At 37.2% G+C, this 25,733-nt stretch overlaps 1 protein-coding gene across 2 annotated transcripts in view; it reads right to left on the bottom strand.

Moving 5' to 3' along the window:
• Nucleotides 1–448: 448 nt before the first annotated feature.
• Nucleotides 449–25,733, bottom strand: part of EFL1 (elongation factor like GTPase 1) — a 63,093-nt gene continuing 37,808 nt past the window's right edge. For both annotated transcript variants that reach the window (XM_058811405.1, XM_058811407.1), the window contains exons 16-20: nucleotides 21,009–21,140; nucleotides 18,452–18,599; nucleotides 13,810–14,813; nucleotides 11,124–11,308; nucleotides 449–992 (exon numbers count right to left, since the gene is read on the bottom strand). In XM_058811405.1, the coding sequence (XP_058667388.1) occupies nucleotides 804–992; nucleotides 11,124–11,308; nucleotides 13,810–14,813; nucleotides 18,452–18,599; nucleotides 21,009–21,140 (1,658 nt within the window). In that variant the 3' untranslated portion in view covers nucleotides 449–803. The remainder of the gene's footprint in view (nucleotides 993–11,123; nucleotides 11,309–13,809; nucleotides 14,814–18,451; nucleotides 18,600–21,008; nucleotides 21,141–25,733) is intronic.

Raw genomic sequence — 25,733 nt, 5'->3', positions numbered from 1 at the left:
TTTTACTTCCAGAGTTTTCAAGTACAAAGTACTTTACTTCCTGCATAAAGTATGGGAAGAAAACTGATGTCCAGTTTCTCATTCATACTGAAGATACTCACTCCCCTCACCTAATTTGTGGTAACTGAAGTTTGTAATAAGGTGTTCTCTAAGGAGGGAAAACAAGACAAATCTTGCTCAGCTTTTTGCAGTGCTGTATTCCACATATGCTATTTTTGCCCTCTGATTTAAAGATATATTAAAAGATGTAAAATATAAAGATCTATTACTGCTTTAAATAACTGCTCACATGAGGAATGGAGTAAAACAAATAGTTTAGAAACTCCTAATAGGCTTACATCTATTTACATACAGGTAACTATGAAAGGTATGGGTAAGAAACAAATACATTACAGAAATTAATTTAAAAAACAGTCAAATCCATTAAAGAGCTAAATTCAGTGCATGGTTTATTTGCAAGAAGCTAGTTAACCAGCTCTTACTGCAACTACATGTGACAAATCAGAAAAGAACAAATTGAATTGGGAGTTCCTAATCCTTGGGACACAATGTTCAACAGGGCATTAAATTTTAAAAATTTAGACCAATTGCAGTGAATACATTTCTATTTTATTTCAATAAATAAACTATTTTCTCTGTACAAAACTTGGAAAGGCTTAAGTTTATTAAAACATAAGCCACAGACAAAGCATGTAAGAAAAATGGTATCAAAGAACAAAGTCCAGATGAAATTTTGCATCTGCTGCATATAAAACACTCCACCCACACTTAGCTGTGTCAGGAGAGAAAGGAGGCAGACACAGCTACTTATTTCTGCTCAGAGTTCTTTGCTTCTCAGCGTGCTCCACGATTTTTTCTTCCACATAGAGCCCCTTCCTCTTTCTCACTGCATTCATGTACTTGCGGGCCTGGTTCTCCGAGTCTGCCTTCTCCCCAAAGTGCAAATATTCCTCCTCAGTCGTGGGCACCCAGAACGGGTCACTGGAAATGATCTACAAAAGGAAACAAACAAAAAAGAGTCAAGTAGTACAAAAGTTTATTAGCACATTTCAAGCAATCAACTGCTGGACTGGAGAAACCAAAGTAGAGCAGATCGAGCTGTCTGGAAAGGCTGCAATGAGCTATGGAAGCAGAGGACAAGAGTTAACACACACTCTGCAGCTCTCACCCTAAGAAATCCACAATAACTTTTCAAATTCAGCTGCAATTATCTGTACAAGTTTTTCTAAAAGCAATTTCAACTGCCCATCAGCAAACAGTGCTAAATAATGTTCAGAAAATTCTCAACTTTCAAGAGAGAACTCCTTATTTAGAATATTATTATCACACAACTATTATATCAGAATTTATCAGAACTGAAGATTTCTACTAATTTCTGTGCCCTATGTTTTCCAATCCCAATCCTGAGTTGGACAGATGGTTTAAAAATCACTGTTTCTGGCTCTAACATATTTAGCAGAGCTGCTCTTGCAGCTTTGTAGCCCTCCTCTAGAACAGATTTAGATCTAACATGGTCAGACAATAACTGGACAAGCCTTTATTTCCAGTTCATGCTATATACCCCACACTTGTGGGACTACCATAGTGGGTATTACAGAGAATCCTAAATATGAACATTGGGAAGGGATGGAGTTGACCATATAACGTTACACAGGTTCTATTGTAGATTTCAAAAACACTAATTTTTCTTGATTGTAGATTTCCTCACAACAGGCAGTTACAGATAATATATTTTTTTCTAAAAAAACCCAAAGATAATAATGTACTCATTTCTTAAACAAAACCCTCATGGAAAAAGCAGTCCAGACAAGTATTAGTTACTGCAAGAACCACAACAGTTGTAACAACTGAGCACATTACTCTATAATAATTCTGAAATATTAGCACAAGCACTAATAACTGACAAGGAGAGAACAAATTTTCCTAAATTACCAATTTTAGCTTAATGCTATGAGCCTTTTGTACCGTTGCAAACTTTTTCTTCTGACAAATCCTTTCAATTGCCATATGGTACTTCAACCTAAGCAAAATAACCTAAAGCTCAGGTTACACAAACAAACAAGAAGAGGAATTAAAAAATGATGACTGAAGATGGATGATTTTCCCCAGAAAAATCAACAATTGTGGAGTCTTAATTTAATACCTCACATTAAATAACTCCCAAGACAACCACACAAATTACACTTTATGGGGAGTTAGGAGAGTGACTATGGCAGCCTAATTTGTATTAGGCAATACTATAGGTTCAATCTTGCAAAAATGGGATGTAAAGCTAAACCAACAGAAACAGTTCTAGCTTGCCACAGTTAAGCACATGCACAGACTAAATTAAGTGGGTATTACTCGTGCTGAAAGTGACAGCCAATCTCAATTATTTACATGGGAAATGACTATGCACAGGCTTGTCTGGCTGAAAACCAAAAGCAAGTAGAGCTCAGAAATAAACAGTCTGAAAGTCAGCTTTCCAAATTTTTCTGTGTTTATTTTTCACCATAAACGTAAGGACTGTCTAACCACAGAAGAATCTGCTTGAGTCATACCCACTCTGATGTTTTGCACAGGGCCTTCTAACCAACGCATACAAACTTAGAGGTAATTCCTTGACAGCTTACATCTATAAAAAAAAAGAATGGTCCCCCCTCTGTAAGAGTTTGAAAGTTTCACCATTAGTTTATGCCCTAAAAATACAAAGGGCAGTGAAGATTGCATGCTGACTTGCGCTCATCCTGAACACCTTAATGATGTAAAGCTACAAGGGACTTCCCCTTTAATGATCTGCCTAAAGAGCTGAACAAACAAAAAACTCCAAGTCTAAGAATACATGAAGAAAAAAGGTGATTGATGCTCAATTGATTTGCTTCAGACTGTACTACTGAAGGAGGTTCTACAGCTACAAACCTCTAAGTTAAAGATTGTTACTATGCCCTTTGATGCCTTTTTTTAATTGGCAAGAAATGTAACACCCAGAAATTATGCCCAGAGAGAAGCTGTGAAACAGCAGTTCTTGAAGACTGAATGTAATAGAGGAGTCCAAAAGTATACAAAATTGAACTTACAGATCTAATCTACCTGTAAATATTTAGATACTGTAGTGATGGATGTTTAAGAAAATCCCCAGGTTTGACAGACTGGCTCTTTCAATAATTTATGAAAGACTTGCCCTACTGAAGTTTTGCACTGGTTATTTCTTCCACTGACAAGATTTCTTTATGCTTCAACAGGTCTAAGGGAAGTCAACATAACAGCAGGTTTAAATGTACTATTACTATTCAGTATTTATTAGCCAGCAAGGGTAAAGCTATTTCAGCCCAGGGTTACAGAATCCTGAGTGAACCTTGTACTGCTACATGATGCAGAGCAGTGCAGTAAAGAGGTTAATTAGGTTTCAAAGAACTACCTCAGGAGTAGCTTGGCTTTTCAACCTGTCTAAATAATTCAGCCACTACACACTGCTTCTAGAGCAAGATCTGGTGGCATCAGAAAATTTCTGTTAGAGGACTACACCTATCTAAATGGTGCAGATACACTATAAAAGATTAAATAATCAGCAGATGTGTTGCCATGCCATGCTAAGCAAAGAGAAAGAGGAACCTAGGCCATCATCTTTAAGAAGTCATTGTAATCCTATTATGACACAGAGGGGTGTTACTGACTCAGTGACCCAAACAAAAAAGTAGAAAGTTTTCCTTTTTTGAAAGTTCTGATTCTGTGAGTGAAGGCAAAGGCACAAACCAGACTGTTCCTCTTTATTCATATCACATTAATGCATCGAGGCAAATGTTCACAGCAGGTGGAATCCATCATTCCCCTGCTCTGTTAATACAGTGCAAGCATGCAAAAGGAGAACAGTCCCAAAGCATTGTCATCAATTTCCTTACAATGGGAACTGTCAGAATGGTGGGTCTGGGTTTCCTGGAATCAGAGCTAAGAAGCTTTTTAGGTCCTGAGCTATTGTTTGTATTCATGGGAACCACACAGGGATGGTTCTGGAATTTGTAACAGGAATTGAGTTTTTGTCTGGATGAAGCCCTCAGTGATGAATTAGATTCTAAATGGACAATTCCTTCTGGAATACGGTATAGTAATTTCACAGAGAGCATTTACTTTGGATCCTGAAAAATCCACAGGCTCAAAGCAGAACAGATACCCAGAAACATTATTTATTCTATGTTGCATGCCACTTCTAACTTAAAATTATTTAAATGTTTCCATATTCTACTTTTTCAGTACAAAACTACAACATATAGCTGACTCCCCTTAAAATCAGAAATGTGACAGCATGTTGACAACACTGTTACAAAAAGCTACACTCCTCAACAAAACCTTCAATCAAAAGAGAACTGGACGTTCAAAATAATATGCTTTGCAGAGATGAAAAATCTTTAAGAGACTGAAGCAATTCAGTCAACCTTCTATCAGAGGTCTGCCTCTCTCTCTCTGCCAGTGTATTGTGTGTCTGGGAACCACTGAGCAGGGAGGAAAATAAAATTATCACAGCCAAATATTATGCCCCAAGTTTAAGAGACAGAAGATGTCAAGAGGCACGAACATTAGGAATAAGAATCTGTAAAACCAATGACATTATGGTATTGTTAGCATTATGATAAAGTACATTTACAAATACCACCATAGACTTGGTAAGTGGAAAATTCAGCACACCTTTTCTCCAGGAATTTTTCTAGGATTTGGGAAATTTTATTTTTAACAGCATGAACTAGCCAGTGGCCTCTGCTTATTTATTACTCAACATCAGAATTCTCTGACAGGGACAATATCAGCCTTAACTGCAAACAGCCCAGAACATCCACGATTACTCCTCCAAGTGTACACAACAAAGTGCTTCCTCCTTAACACAACTGAGTATTTCTACACACATGCAAGGCTCTTCTGACATTTATTTTTCAAAGTAAACTATAAATCAAGATCCATGCAGTGGATCACTGGACCAGCATTTATTCTATTAGAAAACAAGCATTTTCTCAAAATGAGCCCATATAAAATGCAACACAGGAAAATGAATCAGTGCACAGCAGCTGATACAGTTCTTAAATCTGTTATTGCAAACACAATGCCTAAGTGATGGAAATGTTCCTATTAAAGGAGCACTGAAATTAAGGAACATTTTAAATTAATCTCCATTGATTTATTTTCTAGAAATCTTGAGTGATATAATTTGTTTAAAGTATGACTATAAGCACACCTGTAGAATTCCATTATGCTTAAAAGAAAAATAAAAACTCCCAGTCAAATACATGAAGTGTGTCCCATCACTCACTGCAGAACCCACTCTAGGTATAAATAAAACTATTTATAATGTGTCAACTGGGATTAGGTATCTCAAAAGAAGTGAAGAGATTACTTCAAATATTACAAGCAAAGAGTGTTCTTTAGAAGAAGAAACCACTCTAAAGCAAGACGTTTCATTAAATATAACAACTATTCAAACCAACACACCCAAACAATGAAGTCTCCTAAGACTTGTTTAGTAAGAGCATGCAGAGTAGCACAAGCAAAACAGATGTCACTCTCCTTCAGCCTAACAACACATTAATTATTCAAGCTATAAATGCTTGTATCTCTGTGAGAGACATAATCTGAATACCTGTAATAATAATCAATAAAAATAGAAATACTGTGAGCATACTATGTCAATACTGATAAATGATTGAGTGTGTACTAATCCTGCAAATGATTATGTAGGCTAATAAAGCTTTTCAGGAAGACATGAGTTAGAGCAGACCACTTGCAATTCAAGAGGACTTGGAATTTTAAGGCTTAATTTGAGGATGATTTATTATTTGCATTTCAGTGTCACCCAGATGGCTCCAATAGTGATCCTGGTCCCATTGTCTAGTGTATTTCACAAAATGATGGTAAGAAACAGTTTCTGCCTAAGGCAGTCTAATTATGCAAAACAAGGTTGAGAGAAGCACCAGAAGCAAACAGAAGGGATCAGCCCAGTTCATCCAAAAGGTCAGGCAGATTTGGGAACACAGCCATGCTCCTGGTAGCACTTCCCCTACTGCTCCTTACTGTCTGATGAAGACAGAAAATTTCTTTTGAGCCAAATATCATCAATGTGGAAAATGCTGGGCCATGAATAGAAAGAGCAATCTTACACTGTCTGACTGAGATTTGAAGTCCAAGCAGTATTATGGCCTTTGTGAACTGCTCAGTAAGAAATCTCAAGAAACACTAAATTCAGTATGACTGGGCACAGCAGCCATCAGCAAGCCAGGAAAAACATTATGCCAGAAGTTCTTTCTTGTGTCCAAAAAAAGTCATCTATTATGCACAATTTCAAAGATGACACGGGCTCCAGTGGATCAGAAGCCTTTCTACCTTCGAAAATTTGATGGCAGAAAGGTATTTCAGGAGCATTTACAGTTCAAGTGGTGTCCACCACCTAGCAATGACAATGAAATAGACACAGACTATGCAACTGAGAAAGGTACAGCTGATATGAATGTCTGATATGTCTCAAGTAGCCCTGAGAAACAAAGAATACAGAGGTGTATGTGAACAGTTATCAACTGTTTTTCAAGAAAACCATATGTAACATGCTGGGTAATGCTGCACAAGTGGTTCTGCACTGAGCACAATGCAAATTCAAGTACTTGGGTACTGGCACTGTGCTTCCAGAACAGAGAATACCCTACATGAGTGTACTGGCTGTGTGGATGCCCTGCAAATAAAAGAAGCATCCAAAACTATCCCATAATTCAGAGCTTCCACGCACAATATAATGGGGGCTGCCAAGGCCTGAAAATGCCTGGTTAGATACAAGAACTCCTCTTCCAAGAAATATTGAAATAATGAACATTTACACAGTAAGCTATAAAATAAACTCATACAAGTTTATTTTGGCTCAGCAGCATCATCCTTGTTTGTGTCTCAAACAGTGACAGCTAAACTTTACTCTTGACTTCAGCCAGGAGCTGTTAATGGGAATTTGGTGACTGGAAATAAAAAAAGGAGATGTGTGGCTCTACTGCTGCATTTTTTCCTATTACTTAAGAAACATGTATTGAGAAAGAGAATTAAAGCCACACCCCTAGCACTCTTATTTACTGTTTCAATTAGCTTCAGATGTTCCTGCCAAAACAATGAGGTTTTTATATTTGAAAGGTTCCAGGTTACTCCTCGAATTCATTTATGCGCCCAAACTGTCACTGGTAAAATAATGTATGTAAAATTACAGTTCAAACCTAGAATAGATTCTCTCTCATTCCCTCAGCCTGCTTCCTGTTTAATGCAAGCCTAACAATCTCATCCAGCAACTTCTATATTAAGCCCCATCTTCTGAGCTGTAAAATGACTTACAATTCAAAAGGCATGAATTAAAATTCAGAATATAAAACTTCCACATTCAGAAGTCTCATATTCGTGGCAATTATTACACACAGCCCTTCTCTTACCTTTCTCCAGAGCCCTGAGGCACGTTCTAGGCACTTTTCTACTTAGAAGGGACAATGACAAAGAATTCTGATTAAATGTGTTTACAGTTCACTCATGCCCCCTCAGGAAGAAAAGCACCTTTAATAGTTAATATTCACACAGTTGAAAAGATGTGATTTAACAGGAATACTACACATTTTACAACTTTACAACTAGTAGATGTGTTTGACAATTCTTGCTGAAAATTCAATCAGCATCTGAATAGAGCCACATGCATTATTTCTTCTTGCTTTTAACACAGATTTCCCAAATGGGATGAGAGTTCCATTATTCTAAGGATTCTGTAATCACAAATACCTTCTTGTTCAAAACCCTATGATTAAGATAAAATTTCATGACTGAGTAAAAGATTTAACTGCAAAGAATTGAGAACAAAAGTAACAGGCTTAAACAAAAACATACTTATTAACTGAAGGTTATTATTAATCCAAAGTTTAAAAAAATACAACTAGCTCATAATTATCCCAAAGTTAAATAATTCAAACTAACAATTAAATAAGAAAGTTTATACTGAAATCTAAGAAAGTGCTGCCAAGCAAACCCAACACACCTAACATTTGCCTAACTTTAAACATTAGTTTTTTTTAAGCTGGGACTAAACTGAAAGCTCCCATTAATGGTTCCTTGGTGCTGTCCTTTACAGGCAGGAATAAATTGCATAGGCATGCCAGAAGAAATTAATAAAAAAGGAGTATCTGACAAGACAGACCTCGATATATGTATTGCTCCATCACTTGGGGCTGTAGCAATCCCAACTACACAAAATCCATTCATTAACTGAATTTTTTTAAAAAAAATGGCAGTATCATTTCCACAAAGACCAAAATGGCTTCATTTAAATGTAGGGTCTATCACTGACTTATCTGTATTCAGAGTCTACAAATCATGGGAAGGAAATATATTAAAAGAGTGAACTCAAACCTCAATTCTTTAAACATACTCTATGCATGTGATTTCCATGGGACAGTGTTTGGAAGTTTAAAAATCCTCCATACTGTCTATTCCCCTTTGTGTAAAATGGGGTTAACAACACTTTAGAAGGAATTTGTGTGACAAATACATGTCCCAGGTACTCAGCTAATGAGCTGAGCACACTGAGAAAACAGCAGCACCACAGAGTTCATTCAGAATGCCATGGAAGGGTTTGGAGAGTGTGCAATCAAAGCAGCAGCCACACTCTCAGTAACACAGTTTTAACACTAAGGAAAAACCAGCTTAAGATTACACAAAGTTCACATTATACTATCTTAAACAATGATGCATTAAATAGTAAGAATTCAAATAAAATGCTGGAGTTTATCATGTAGATACATATACCATAATTCATCAGTAAAGCGATAAAGTCATGCCCAACACCTGATGCAACTTTGTACAGAATTCAAAGAAAGGAAGAAACAAGAGCTGAGATACAAATAATTTCTCATGGTTTCTCTGTCATGTTAACACTGGAGATTCTGAAAATTGTATTTATTGAGAAATTGTCTTGATGGTGTGAGAGCAACATGCACTCCTTCTGCCATCACTGCACAGAGAGAACACTACCAGTAGCTTAGTAAAAGGCTTACTGTATCACAAAAATATGTGAGCATGGCTTTCATGAAGACAAAAAGCCCAATCCTCCCCCACTGACAGATTCCCCAGGTGGAAAGGTGACTGCTTACACAGTAATTTTCCTACTACCAATGCATTTTACATACTAGCTGCAATAATAATCTCTCTCAGAGGTCAGTTTAGAATATGTTGCCAGTTGTTCAAATCCCTCTCTCCTGAGAATATCTATAATCATTTGTGAATATTTTTTAATGTGAAATTCGTAACATCTGAGAGTGAATGCACCCACCAAGGCTTGGGGATAGAAGGGGAAGTCTGAGAGCCACAGGGTTCATGTTTTTGCTTAGTGCTGGAGCACAGGAGCTACAAACCCTAAAGAAGCTGGCACAGAACAATGGTTAGCTGGAATTGAATCCCACTGGCTGATATTCCTCCAGGGCACTGATGTCAGAGGTTCACACAAAAGACCACTAAAGACACAAAATCTCACCAGCTGCACTTCAGAGGAGACCATCCAGAACTGACAAGATTACTGTACACTCACTGGTTTGAGGTTACCTGATCTGTAACTGGCTGTAACCAGAACCTCTGTACTTAAAAGATGCAGCTGATCTATTTTGTTGTGTGTATACACCATGTGTGAAGGGTCTTTTTTTTCCTTTCTGCATTCTGTGCAGCTGTTTTTCCTTTTGTGGTTCTATGTGAAGGTGGACTTAGTCACAAGAAGACTAAATAAATCAATATAAAGGAGGAGAGCCAAGACCTTGGTGCCTGCATTCACTAACACCAGTAAGGCACCACTGCCAAGCAAGACATAATGTGCTTTTCCAAGTGGACTGTTTCAAGTACTCTTCCCAACTCTTTTGCTAGCACGTGGCCAGTTTGCAGTTTTCCATTATCATCCACATAAAATTTCTGACACAGTTACCATAGTTACTAACAAAGAAATACAGTCAGTGGAGTATTTTACAGATAGGGGGACAACTTAGCTGTGGATGAAGGATCCACACCATGTGAAAAGGCAGCACATACTTCAGAGAAACACTGGTAAGCAGCCCATACTCAGCTGGTAACTGAGTGTCACTGACCTCAAAATCTACAGGTGGTTGTACTCAGAGACTTGACATTTGAGGTGACAAAATAAATCAAGGATCAAACAAAGAAAGATTTTTTTCATCCATTTACAAAAGATTCTGTTGTTTTCTAACACCAAATAAAGGAAGGCTTCACCAGAACCAACAAACAAACACCCCCAACCAAACCCAGAAAAACCTAGACTTTGAAGTTATTTTAAAAATTTAAGGTGAAAAGTTTATACCCACTGACTTTTGTCCTTGAAGCCATTTTTAGCTTCTTCAGTGGAGTCTTCTGAGGAGCCTGACAATGAAGGTGTGTTTGTCTTGAACAAGGAGCTCTGATTTACAGCCTTTTATTTTTCCCCCTGAATATCTACTCCCCACATCATAGAAATAAACTACACTTTCAGCTGATGACACTCCTCAGCAGTTCTCCCACTTGATTTACACCTTCACATTCAACTCTTCATTTCTTTAAGTGACAGAGATGACCAAAAAGAAATGATTTTGAGGGCACCACTACTTACTATCAACAGACTTAATTTTGAGAGAATGAAATCTATTCGGTTTGTCTTTTAAGCGTGAAAATTTATGTTGGCTTGGAATATGGAAGGTGCCTGCTAGACCTTAAGAGGTTAACTTTCATGTGCATTAGATTTGCTGATACATTTATTTTCTGTTAGTGGTAGGTTGGGGCTGTTTTGTGGTTTTGGTTTCTTTCCCATACCCCAAACAAGTTTACCAGAGAACTCATGAAAAAGGGCACATAAATACAGGAAAACATATCTATAAAGAAACAGTTTCATTTATGAAATATTTACTTGCTATTGAAATAAAAAGACCATCTAAACAAAATATAAATACATTTCTGAACAGCATATGTACAAAAAGAAATAATATAAGGCTTTTTTCCTCATTTCAAAAAGGAATTAATCAAATGTCTTGACCAAAACTTAACCTTTTCTGCTTATTATTCCAGTCTGCCACATCTACAGGAAATAGATCACCAAAACAGATGGAATGAATAGATATTTTTACCTCCCAGTGGCTGAACACCAGCTGTGGACTGGCCAGGCCACTGGTTCTCTTCCTGATTTCATCAGCAAAGCCAAAGCTTTCTGCTACTGGCAGGACTGCCTTAATAATAAACACATCCGTGCCCTCCTTCATCTCCTCCTGCAGCACTCTGCCTTCCCTTTTGGACAGCACAGCATACACACGACCTGCAGAGACACAACTCTCATCAGCTCACCAACATATTCACATCCTGAATACACCATGAACAGAAATACAGCAATGTTTGTTCAGGAAGGCTCAGCTTTAAGTAAAATGCACAATTTTTTTTCGGCTAAAACTCTTTTTTGTAAGTCAATTAAATGGACACACTAAATTCAAACAACATATTCTGCTATACAATGTGCAAAACCATCTGAGTAACATCTAACACATTGTTACTGCTGGATGAATACATCTATGTCCCTTTCATTTTTAAAAGGCACTTTGCTAGATTATGTGCCTAACTTGCATTTTTTCTTATAACCAAATATTTGAGAATCATTACTGAGAAGTATTGTTGTGTTTCAGGAATTGTATCTAAGCTACTGGTAGAAATTTGCTTGGATGACCATATCCCTACATGGTACTTGCCTCAGATAGTGCAGAGCTATTCCAACCACAAAAAATAGTTTATCTGAAATACTACATGTTGATTAAGTTTAATGAGTTCAACAGGTTTGTTAATAAATTCAGTCTTAAGTTAGTCATGGATAATTTCAATTTTCTTTCCCAAGTTTATATTCAATCTATTGAAATACTGCATGCATGTCATGAAAGTAGCTGTGAAAATGCCCATGTTTGACTTCATAGTAGGTATCATGTTTTTGAAAGTAACTTACAGACAAAAACTAACAAATACATTTGTGTTGATCAAGATAGTAAGCCCAAGAAAAGCACTTAAAAACAGTGTCCCCCCTCCCTGCTCCTCACCTCAGCTTCGGTTTGATTTATTGATTGTTTGATGGAAAAAGTTTTATATTCTGAGAATACAGAAGACTTCACTTTTGCAGAAGCTACCATCTCAGAAAGAAGCAGGCCAATATGGAGATATATTAAAATTCCCAAGGTATCAATGTATGGAATGCCAAAGGAAAGAACAAAGATACAAAAGCCAGTGGTTTGACACATGTCAACTGCCAAGCCTGGCTGCATTGAAGGCCTGCTTTTCACTCCTCCTAATGAGGATGCAATTTATTAGTTGAAGTTTCCACAGGAAATATTAAACCCATGAATTTGTAATGAACTAAGTGCATGTCCATGGCTATTACAACACAATTCACATTCATTAGACTGTACTAATTTGTTTGCATGTCTGAGTCCTAAATTGCACTCATTAAATATATATATATATATGCATTAAAAAGCCATGTTTCCATTTGAGTTTATGGCACAATAGATGAGCCAATGCATGTTTATTACTTCAGTGTAAACAATCATGCCTTTTGGGTATTGAGTAGTTTGGAAAACAGCAATTTATACAGTGTTTCTGAGGTTTAAAAATTGGTACCTTGCTTATAGCTTGATATAGAGACTCAGAAGCAATGTGCCAAAGTGCTTCTGGAACAGGAACAATACACAGTCCAGTTCTGACAGCTGTTAGTTATCTTACACATTAGGAAAGTGTCTGAAATGCCAAAGTTCCCTGCCATAGTAGGGGATGTTTAGGGTAATGTGCCTGAAAGCCCCTGGCAGCACATCCTTTGCCAGGGCTACTACAGGGTACCTCCAGCAAAGAGCAGGATCATGCATCTGCACAAAACAGTTGCTCACTCAAAGGCATTTATCTTCATTACAAAAACTGTAATTTTTGGTCATTGGACTGCTATCAGTATGACTGTGTGCACAACAGCTGACATTTTTTTACAAGTAACCAAATATTTAATTATTGTATGTGGGATATGCTGCAACTTGTGCCATGATTAGTACAGTCAAAGTAAAATTGCTGATAGCTTAAATACATTGGAAGTTCATTTTAAAGAAAATCTCAGTGCTTTGGATCAGAATCAGCATGCAAGCAACTCCCATGGAACACTCCAGGAACAAATACAGTTAAGTGGTGTCACAAGTAGGTCATAAAAACAAGTTTAAGTAGGTGTAAGTGGTAAGGTAATATCAGTGACACCATTTGGCATGCACTGGGTTGAGAAACTTGCATACCAGAAGGATACAGATGCTACTTAAAAATACAAATTTACCAGCTGGACTGCAACAATAATTTAATATTCCTTTTCCTGATTTTATTTTTGTATTACTGTATAAAAATATCTTGATATGGCATTTGCTAAGATCATGCACTCCCTTAATAAACAGGAGAGGTTTCCCTTCTCTTCATGGAATTTATGCTTAATTATGAGGCACAGTATTGATATTCATGGTTACCAAAGCTGATCTTACAGAAACTCTATAGAAAGGCAACATTTTGTATCTTGCATTTCACAAAGGTGCAGCATTGTTCTTTATGTCTATGGTTCAGACAAGCAAGAAGAATGCTGAATTCTCATTCAGAATAGTGTAAATATTACAGGCATTACAAAGCCATTGGAGAATCTACTGGAGAACTATAAAAGACTCCTGACAAAACCTTCAATGAAGTTATACCTTCTGATTCAGTCTCACCTTAGAAATCAGAAAGGAAATTCTTGGCAAAGGTTTCTTTTGCCAGTCTTACCTAAAACTTCTGCAGTAGCCATGATTTCACAGGTGTACATTGCTGCCATGAGTCTCTGTGGCTTTGCCTGCAGAGCATAACGACAGGCTTCCTTCATGGTGGCAATCAGCTGTCCAGTGAAAGGGCCATAACAATCTGCAAGTGGTAATTCTCCTTTGTGCTTATTCACTTTCTCAGGTGAGTCTGTGCCACTTTGGTTCCTGTCCTGGTGTTCATTTGCACTGAGACCTTCACCACTGCAACTGCTTTCTAGAGTATTATCTTCATTTTGCTGATGTTCTGTGGTATCAAATTCCCCTGAATCCTGCCTACTGTTTGACAGACTATCTCCAGCTTTGCTTAATTCCCATTTTTCCACTGAAAAACAAACACCCATGAGAGGCTCTTCACACATGGGACCTGAAAGTGTAGCCAGCTGAAATCCACTCACTATGCTGTTGTCAAAGTCTCTGTATTTACCTACTTCTTTCACAGAATTCCCAAGGCACTGCCACACAGATCTTTTATAGCCCCCAAAATTATGTAACAAAATATTAGGCCCACACTTCCGTGGTCCAAATGACCAGATCTGATCAACTGCATTTCTCCACTTTCTTCCCTGAAGATTTTTCTCCAACTTTTGTTTGAATTCTTTGATTCTATCAAGAGTCTTCTGATTTATCTCATGTGTTTTTTTCTCTTCATTCAGAGACGTGTTGAGCTGTTCCATAGTTCGAATTAAGTCACTGTTTTCTTCAAGAAGTCGAGTTACCTCCTCAGGGAGTGGCATTGCTCTCACACTCAGAGTAGCTTGTTTATTTGGAGTATTAATTGTAACAAGCCCATCTGAATCAACCTGAATTCCTTCAGGAATTTTATTTTGGTCTTCTTTTGTTTGGTGTATGACAGCAACTTTCTGCTGTTTTCCTATTTCTTCATTCACCATGTCGACTTTGGGAGGTCTTGTTATGGTCTCTCTGAAGGGTATAATAGGAGCAGACACACTGATCTGCACCTTTGCAAACCTGCAAAACAAAGTTAAGAATTAGTTTAAAATCTTGAAATAGTTTTAAACTTGGGGGTGGGAGGTAGGGCAACGGCCTTAACACGGAACAGATGTTCATGAAGAAATCTGATTGCAACATAGATTACTAGGTAATGCATTTCAAACTCAAATTTTATGTACTTCAAAAAAGAAGCACTGCCTTTTATGTCTTCAGAAATATTTGGAAAGGAACTCAAGAAAATAAAAGCAAAAGCATTGCTATGCCTCTGCATAAATCACTGGTTCACCCACATCTTGGAAAGTATGTGCTGTTCTCTGCCCTCAAATGAGACAGAACTAGAAAAAAAACTGAGAAGAAAGATGATCAAAGGAACTCAAGGACAAGAAGCCTTCAGATGTTCCAAGGGTGCAACAGAGACCTACAAAACCACATGGGGTATGGGAAAGGCTGACCAGGATTAACGGACAACCAAACCACAAAGGGCCCTGGACTGAAAATGACAGAAGCCTGGGAAAGCATCACAGTTACTCCAGTTTTACTCCTCCTATCCCTGCTGTTGGCCACACTGCTCAGACAGAGATGGACACTTGGTGTAAGCCAGCACAACTGCTCACACAGGGAGATGCCCAAAGAAGATGAAGCACTGAGAAAGCTTAACAGAGCTTTGTCTGATAATCACAATTATAAAAGCTTAATGCTATAAAGTGATGCTTTAAAGTCAGGTGATTTTAGGTATGTCAAATGTTGTGAATGACAGCAAGAAAAAAGGAGAAATTATTATTATGTGACAGACTCAAAGATCAGTGCTGTGTATCCTCCTTAACATCCATGAGCTCTGAGCAGGATCATTAAATGACAGGAGAAGGACTAACGAAAATTTCCTATGTTCCAGTAAATTTTGGCAGTGATAAAATAGTTGCAGAAGAAAAGCAAATACAATTGTAAGATTTATTTCCATGGGAGTCAGAACGAGGAGAATTATCCCTTTTGCAGTTCTTTCCAGAATTTGCATTATACCAAAAAACCAAACACAAACCCACCCATATGTCACCATTACCTTAATTCTCTTTGTCTCTCATTCTGAAAAGGGTAACTTAATCCCCTCATGCTTAGTATTTGCAATGCTTCTGGGAAAGAAATGTCTAAAAATTTCTACTGTACAATGCAGAAAATAAAATGTTGAAAGTTACAAGGTCTAATTTCTTACTCTATTCAAAAATAACTAATTGGGAACAAAAAAATATAAATTTGGTGAAATCAAGCAGAACATCCATATTTAATGATTTAGATGAACACATGACTAATCTTTTAGTTGCTTCCATGTCTCTCCACATCTCTGACAATATGTGTCACTCAAACATAATTTTCTAAATACACAGTGGGAAAGCTAAAATTAAATATGCACCTTTGAAAAAGTCTGAATAAAATCTTGACAATGCAATGTAGTTTGAATTCAGCAGAACCTCCCCAACTGCTGTAACATATCCAAAAGCATCAAATCTGCAAAACCCAGTTGATGCAATTGTGGTAGATGCCAACATCAGTATCCTGCTCTCTTCAAGTGTGACTCAAACATTTTGAATAACCTTTGCCAATATTTTGGAGGAAAAACTTGTGGGTCACATTTTAAGGTTATTATATGCTGTCTTGATCCCTAGTTCACTATTTCCATATTATATGCACTTAGAACACGTTAAACATTTATACAGAAACAAAGGGCACAGTTCAGAGCATAATTTCTCCTTTCCACATTTTAATAGTTAAGTAGCGCCAGTTTACCACTGTCAGAATTAGGACAGAATCCATGAGGAATGGAGCAAGACAAGAATCCCATTCTGGAGCTTTTCTTCTACAAAATGGGGAGAGAAGGAAGGGACAATTCTTGTCCCACTGACGCCTCAAGTTTTGGCTTTCATATTTTCCAGATTCTGTACTGCATTCATATATAACTCTGAACTTCATATAAAGCGTGAGCAAGTTCTCTTCACAGTTTAGGTAGACAAAATTCTTTTCCAGCCCCAGAACCAAGGACACCACTGCAGCTTCAGGCCCAAAAAGTGTAAACAACAGTGAACTGAGGAGAACAGTCTGGGAGGATGGGACTTCATAATTTGAAGCTGCAATTTGATAATTAACCACAATATGGAAATGGACCAAAACTTACAAAAGTGTGAAAACTCTTAACTCAGAGTCCATCTTGGGTGTAGTCCTCGCCAGGCTATTGTAGTGTCCAAGGTGCGTCCTCTGAAGGCTTTTTTAATAAATACCTATTTCATTTCTTTACTCTGTCTAGCCTCTGTTCTAGGTAGCCTCTCAAAGCTTCACCACGAGCTGGTGTGTGAGGGATGGCAACTAAAATGTGCCAAATCCTGAGAGATTTAGAGGGAGCATGAGCTCCATAGTGAGCACACCTGCTCCCAACTCCTTTTGGGAGCTGGTACCCAACTGAGAAATCATGAACCACAGTCAGGCAGGACAATGGTGAGAGCCCAGCTCATCTGTGCCTCCAGGTGTTTCTTGTTTCTGCTCACAATGCCACAGGCACAGGGGTGCAAAATGGTCACTTTTGACAGGCTACCATTCTCTTAACAAAAGACAAATTAGATGACAACTCATAAAAACCTCCAAAATCATGTACCTTAAACACAAGTTTAGGGATGAAAATGTACATAAATGAATCTAAGTAAGTCCTACTAGCTGCTCACTATAATCCTATTATCCTATCATGGAGTATCATTTTAACTTTCTTTTTTTCAGATTTGGACCATTGCCAATAATAAAATCCTGCTATGCAAACTGCAGCTGAAGACAGGCACAACCAGTTTTGCTCAAACACATTACATTTAAACAACATGTATCAATAAAAAATAATAATTTTTTAGAAGCAGTAAAAATACGTTGCAGTAAGTCGTAATGAGAATAACCATTAAAACATACATCCAGTTTTACAAGTCATCCAGTCTCATTTTCATAAGAAACTACATTTCTCTGATATTAACTAAAATGAGTATGGGTGCAGTAAGATAAACATTCAACCACTCATCAGGTTTGCTCTTCGGTTTACGAAGAAAATGCCAGTAAATGTATGTGGCAGAAATATCAGAAATGCTTTAGTAAATGAAGTTACAGGAAGGGACTGTTACAGACATCTGTTCTTCTGCCATTTGAAGAAACATTAGAGGATACTAAATATATGCATGTGTGCTTGCAAAAAAAAATACTACTCATGAATGAGAACAGATTAACCTTTGAAAAAAAAAATCAGTGAGAAAAGGCACAGGATAGAGTGTGCACATACAATTTTGGTCTTGGTGCTTTATGATTTTTTTGAGTTCAGACATGAGTCCCTCAGTTTTTATTTTGTACAAATGCCACATTACATTCTTAATCAGACTTTTGAAAGTACTGCATTTCGTAATTTCTAGAAAGTGCCCCAAGTCTCTGTTAGATGTATAGAAGTAATGAACTAGTGGCTTCTGCCAAACTACAGATAAATTTTATAGCTACAAAAAGGTACATTTATGACTCAATGGTAAAAACTGTTTGTGGATAAAGCTCTATTTTACCAGAATATAAATCAAAGATATCCATCTGACAGAGAAATACAACAGACACCTACTGAACCAAAAATATTTCTTCCTCCTTGCCCCTCTAACCTTTCTTTCAGGTCATCCAAGCAGCGCTGAAGATGAACTTCTCCTGCTGTCACCAGCACATGTTCTCCTGTCTCCTGGATTAAAACCTGCACACATGGATCAGCTTGGTTTAAAAGTTTCATCCCTCTGACCAGCTGAGGCATATCACCTGGCAAAACAGGGTATTATTAACAAAGGAATACTGGGAAAGGAATACTCAAAATAGGATAGACTTAAACTGAGAAATAGTAACACTCATTTTTATGGAAGCTTGAACACAAATGGGTATTTCAGGAATACACAAAAACTTTCAGTGGGCAATTTTCTGCTTATGAGTCACACAGAGCAGCGAGGTTTGAGAGCACCAACTGAACACATAAGCTGCACTCAGCATTTGTCACCAACAATTTACGTACTGATGACAAAATTCACATCACACAAATATAACCATATAACACCACACTTCAATGGATTGCACATTTTTTGTTTACACAGCTTTGCAGCAGGTTCAGTAGAACAGGTCACCTATTGACTACCACTGTGCTATGTTGCCTCCTATACACAGTTAACATAAGATACAGCTCATGAACAGCTCACACCCAATAAAACACCTGAATTTTATCAAAATTAAGTAAATAAAAATTCAAGACTTCACTCCTCATTTTCACAAATTATCAAATTATAACCTTTCTTATCTATGACAACTTTTTAAAGTCATCTTTCAGTAAATAACTTCATTTCCTTGCAATCTTTTATAACTAAGTGTAGCAACTTCCAAACTGCTAATGCTTAAAATGCTCCAAATAAAAAAATATTAACTTTACTAAAATAAAAGTAAAAGCATTCCATATGGATTACTTAGAAGGCATAACTGCAAATAAAGCACAGGAAGGATTTTAAAGTAGCTGTAAGCCACTAGAAAGCTTTAAAGTAATTAAAATCTGAAAAGAGGAAAAATCAGGAATGTGAGAGCTTTTCAGTGAAACAAATCACAGCTGTCCCTAAAATGAAGGTGTTTAAAATGAGCTGTCTTAAAGTTAATGGAGAATGAACAAGCACAGCTGAGTCAAATTTGGCTAGATTACATCAAAGCTATGCATAAACACCCCATGTCAGCAGCCTTTCATAATGAACACAATTTAAAGAAATTAATTAGGAATTCTTTTTTTATTTTACACAGGCAGTAGAGAATACCCCAGGGGTTTCCAGGAATGTATATTCATATTCAGAAGGAAGAGTGACATTAAAATTGTCATTCACTTGAAGACTATTAAAAGAAATATGATATTGTTTACTGCTCAGCTTGTAAGGGTGTAACAAAAAAAATATCCATGAAAAACAACAAAATAAATGAAAAGTGGAAAAACTGCAGTGTTATTTCACATGGCCAACAGAGTTGAACACAGACTTTTAACTTTGTCTCTGCATTTAAGCTCATGGAATGATGAGTACTTTTTTTCTTTTGAAGCTTATGGCAGTCATAAAGGAAGATTTTGACATGAGCGTGAAGACATGCAGTAATTTTGTAAAATGTACATTGAGAAATAATTTTTATGAGTCATTTTTCAACATAAGCAGATGTAGTTTTGAAGCAGGTCTGATGTGGCAGTGCAATGCACACATGTAAGAACATGTGAAGGCCACCTCAAGACTACGCACAGCTCTCTGGGCAACTGCATTGGCCACATTTTGCTTGTCTTCCTGTTATTGCAAGCAACAGTGAATTTTCAGGAGACTTCTGCACATTTAACCACTTTCAGGCCCCCTAAAAATTTAGTTCAGATCATAAACTCAGATGCTACTGAGGAGGAGAAACTAAGTAATGGTGCAACAATGAACCAGCTTCATTTCTTAAGGAACAAAAATTACCCCCAAACTGGTCAGTAGTTCTAGAACTACATTCCTTTAATATTTTGAACTTAATACTACAATCTGCAGAACCAGTAATTTCCAATACTTTCAAAACTACTTTAACAAATGTAGGATGTACAATATATGATTATCTGTTACTCAAATGCATGAAACAAAGAGCTGCCAAGCTGTCCAATGGCTGTCTAAAAAAACACGTAATCTCAGTGTCAGAGTATTTTGCAACTGAACATAAAGCCAGTTATTTTGGTTCTACCAATGCTACAACAACAGATGGAAATTGGGCTGAAATTCAAATAAAGCCAGAGGTATCCCACTCTGTTTGGAGGAAGTGGGATGGGGGCACCAAGAAGCAGTACTACAAGCTTGCTGACACCCATTAAACAAGGGCAGCAGACACAACCCACAGATCTGCTCACCTTCACAGTAAAGAACACTGAACTGTTAACCCATGCAGTGCCTGACTTGTGAACAAATCTGTCACAAAAGGGCACAACAACGTCTCCTGTGTGCCCTCACCTACTGAGACACGAGCGAGGCAGCTGGAACAACCCACGCTGCCCTCCAGGCAACCTGAGGGTTTATTTTATATTGGGCAAGTCTCTGATTCAGTGGCTAGCTCATAAACTAGCCAAATCACTGAGGGCTGGAAGCTGCACTGCAGCCACACTGAGCTGCTGGTACCATCCCCATCCCTCCTGAAGCTTACTTGGATGTTTGGGTTCAACTGCTACTCGCACAATCGGGGTAGCTTCGAAGTTGAGAGGTGTAAATGGTGGACAGGCAGGTGATGTTGACAGTGTTGCAGACTTCAGCACAAAATCTTGCAGACCTCCTATCCCTAATAGAAATTGGGAAAAAAAAAGGCAAAAAACAAAAAAAAGATCACCAACTGTCATATTAAATGAGACTAAAAACATGACCATCAAGTTAATAAAAGGTGAAATCATTCTAATTACAAAAGGAGGATTCAAGAATTCCTCACTGTTCATATAAAGTATCTGTTAAGATACTTGTCCATAAACTGGGTTCTTAATTCTCTGGTGTGACATTTGATATTTAGTCTCACAGTTCCCACTGCATTCCCTCAGTATTTTAAAAGGCATGTTTATAGCTCTGAAGAACAGAAAGGACATGAGGAATTTTTTCCCTTCTAATATGTCCAAGCCTTTGTACAGCTCAGATTTAATTCTGGTGGTTTAAATTTAGAAAAATTCAGATTGCACGAGGCCAGCAATGGTCATCCAGTGCAACATCCAGGCAAAAGCAGGGCAAACTTCACAATTAGATAGAGTTGCCCAGGACCTTCTTCTCAAGGTTTAAACACTTCTCACAGTAGAGACTGCACAGCCTCTGCTGGCAACCTCCTCCAGTGCTTCATTATTATTATTGTGAAGAATGCTTTTTTTTTTCTTCCCACCCCCTCATGCCCGTTTGGGATTCACTTTTTGTCCAACTTGATTCTTGTAAAAAATGAATTCATCCCATTGTAAGCTATTAATTCTCATTCTATTATACTTTATAATACTGACAAATTGAAGAAAAGTCAGATTAAATGGTAGTGATAAGAGAAAATATAGAAAAAAATATTAGCTATAAATCTGCAAAATAGCTGCTGTAAATGCATACTGAGTTTTGGCTGACTGGCACATTTAAGAGAATGTGAAATTATTGCCTTCAAATTCCTAACCAACTGCACATCATTCATAATTTAGTCGAAGCTATTAAAACACAACTAGAAGTGTGTGAATAATAAAGACAACAAATAAAGCTGATATCAATTTATACAATCACTTTTCCTGATGCTCCTTCAATCATAAGCAATGAGCTTTGCAGTTCTAATGGAGTATAAATTAAATGAGCATGTAACTTGTAATGCCATGAGAAAACTGAAACCTTCAGCTCATAATCTGTATCTGCTTAAAAATCAAATTCCCATTGTAGACTGCAGGATATTTGTGCTCCTTCCTACTAATTCTCTCCTACATGCCTGAGAAGTTCTTCACCCCAACTCCCCACTATCACCCTAATACTTTACCAGGTTTTTTTAAAATTTTTTTGGCTTAGCTTTCTTCATTTGAGGCCAGAAACAAAGAGGGTCAGCTTCCACCCTATGAGATCATGCAAGAGTTTGAGGTCTGGAGTTTGAGTTCTGCTGCAGATTCAGCTGCAGAATCAGGCTGTTCCTCCAGCTCTGCAAGCTGGATGCCTGGCCAGCAGGGTAATCCAAAACCCAAAATGTCATTATATAAGAAAACCTGCCTCAAAATAACTGGAAGCAGAACAACATTCAATGGCTTTAAATGCAGGATTGCAGATGCTACAAAGAAAATAAATCTGTATAAACTCTGTGTTGCACCTGACCTATGACCAGCGTGTATTTCCTCTTTTTCACTTATTCAACATGTGGTTTGAATGAAAAACAAATGCTGGATCATCACCACCACCAGGGACTGAGAAAAGGGATGGGTCCATTTTATTCTGATCTTCTCCAGCTGGTAAAATGAAAATGATTTAGAATGGGAGGTGAACAGCTTCTTTGCACAGTGTAATGTGAACCAGAGAAATAAAGTTACCAAATCTTACTTCAGATAGACTCACTCTTCTCTTAACACGTTCCTGTACTTTTACTGTCATAAAGAAAAATTGAAGCTTTTTGCTCTTCTGTTTCACATTTGAAGGCAAAAATACATGAAATATAAGAGTCTGGTACCAGTAATATACTAAAAATAAAAAACTGTCAGTTTTCATGAAAATCTGTTAGGCTTACAACCTGAGTGTTTTAATTGCTGAAGTGTGTGAGCTAGCAGAAAGCTGTGTCCAGTCATGTTGAATCTATTTAATTAAAAAATTCTTATGAACGAATGTTGGAAAAAATCTATAAAGATTCTTGGATACTCCTTTTGTACAACGTGATTACTAAGTAACTGCTAATGTGTTTTCTGAATAATTTTAGAGGAAGAGGTAACAGAACTAATTCCCAAATACCACATGTCATCAATGGAAGAATACCACTAAGTATGATTATACATAAATCTTAAAGTTAGTTATTGTCCAGACCACTGAAATTTGTTCTCTATTTGAGATCACAGATCTCAGATGTGTATCAATATGCTACTTGAAAGGTCTTAGAAAAATCACTCAAAAATTAAGCCTTAAAAAAAGCCTGTGAGACAATGGTAACTAAGACCTTCAGAGGTTTGTGCTTTTAAAAGTAGACCAAATGATGGTTCAGGGAGAATTATTACAGAGGTGGTGAAATATGAGATTGACAAAGGTTTTTCCTTGAGTCCCTTCTCTGACTTGCCCTAGAAGATAAAAATAATAAATCAAGTATATACCTACGTGTACCACCAGATATTAGCATATGATAGAAGCTAAATGGTAAAAAGAGATAAGAACATCATGACTGAAATTTTCAAAAGGAGTAGGAGTTTTAAGACAAGTCTCAATTTACTTTTCACTTCTATGTCTTGCTGGTAACCACTACACCTTACACAATAATTTTGCTGCCTTTAAAGTATGCTTTTCCAGCTCAATTCAGCTATAAAGATCTGAACACATAAAAGATCAACTTCAAGGCATCTGTAATTAGTTCCTCTTGATGTAGAAAGATTCAGGCATTTAACATTCTTTCAAGTTGAAAAAAAATGAGGCAGACACCACCACCACTGCTGAAGTTTTTCAATCAGATAAGGGAATAATTTAGTTTGCAGTGTGAAAAATCAAACAAAGAAGAATGAAAGCTGTTTAAATTTTAACTTCTGCCACATTGTTACTAGCCTCAGCACATTAGTTCAGTTGATCTTTATCTTCTCTCACTGATGATATCACCACTTAGGAATCCCGGGCTGCTTAGGAATGGAGACTTGTCAGGCTTTGGACTAACACCACAAGGAACTAAGGAAAGCAGAGAGCTGATGGTAATCTTCCCAGTAAGGCTCTGTCTCCACTGAAATCTATCATTTCTTATCAATGATACCTCCTTAGAAAGATTGGGACCTTACAATATATAAAGCTCCTGGTTTAAATGCTCCATGCACTTCTCTATGGAACAGTGAAAACCATGCAAGCTCCTCCATAATTCATGTGAATTATGTAGGTGTGAGGCAAACGTTTGTAAATCTACACAATCTGAAATCTCAAAGTGAGCATGTGGCTGTTGTTTCAACAGGATTGTACAAACACAATGACACCTCTACAATTTTCTTTGAGCAGTAATACAAATATTTTTATTGTGCCCTGTGAGGGACATTTTAAAAGAAACATCTTTAAAATGCGATGGAAAAAAAATGTATGAGAAAACAAATTCACAAATCCACCTTAAAAGTATGATTGGCTCTAGATGTTTCCAGTTCATTCTTGAAGTAAACAGGCTAAAGGTCAACCAAAACAAACAGAAGAACAGCTATATTTGCCAAATAATATTAAATTAATAAAAAAATCTAGGAAAATGCTTCCATATCAATCATCATTCTTCCTCAAATCTATGCAAATAATTTTCCTTCTCCCAGTATGCAGATGAAGATTATGAAACATTATACCATTAGCACACTGTTACCCATTGGGTGACTATCATTGGTTCTCTAGAGCCAGAAAAACTTTAAGCATGAGCCTCCAGCCTTTCATTACTGTCTCTAATTTAAAAAGAAAAAAAGGAAAAGAGGGATTTTGTAAAGAAAAAGTGGCTTTTGGTAGGATTAAACTCAGTTACAATAGTATGCCTTTTACATTTGAGGAATCTTAAAAGGTTTTACTAATCACTGAGATTATATGACTAACTGCAGGGACAAGTAACTACCATGGCTTAAGAATAACTTGTATTATACATTTATCACCTCAGATTTTAAGCATGTTTCTCTTGTGTCTCAGGGGCACTGCTGAGAGACATCTGAGGGCAGAATTTGACTTTTCTATATTAGAAACTGTTTCTAGAAGAGAAGGGAATGTAAGTCAAGACACAGACCACATTCTAGTTGAGATTTCATCAACTTTTTCCATAATACACACCACATGTTAGCACAGATTGCTGGTGAGCCTCCTCCTCTCATCTCTAATTGTGCACTTCCCCCTCAATTCTTACTTGTTTCTAGGCAAGTGAAATTGTTTGTATGGAAAAAAGAATATTGTAAGGTATGTGTATGGTTTCAGCAGCTCTCAGATCACATCATTTTACAGAAAATTTAATTAAACATTTCTTTTTCTGCTTTCCCAATTTTTTTCCTGAGCTGGATCTCTAAAAATCAGCAGTATCCAACAGACTGTAGAACCATTTGCCCCAGCTTCTTCCTGAGTTTCAAAAACACAAGTTCTACCTGAGTATGCACTGGAGATTAATATGAACACAGTTTCTCAATACCAAAATGTTCAGGAGTAATTTTATTATAAAATTTCACTTTTCAGTTCACAGCAGTTGAGGGGAAATTGAGCCTAA

The sequence above is a fragment of the Ammospiza caudacuta genome, chromosome 10 (genome assembly GCF_027887145.1).
Source record: "Ammospiza caudacuta isolate bAmmCau1 chromosome 10, bAmmCau1.pri, whole genome shotgun sequence".
Classification (NCBI taxonomy): Eukaryota; Metazoa; Chordata; class Aves; order Passeriformes; family Passerellidae; genus Ammospiza; species Ammospiza caudacuta.
This window is presented reverse-complemented; position numbering and strand designations above follow the sequence as displayed.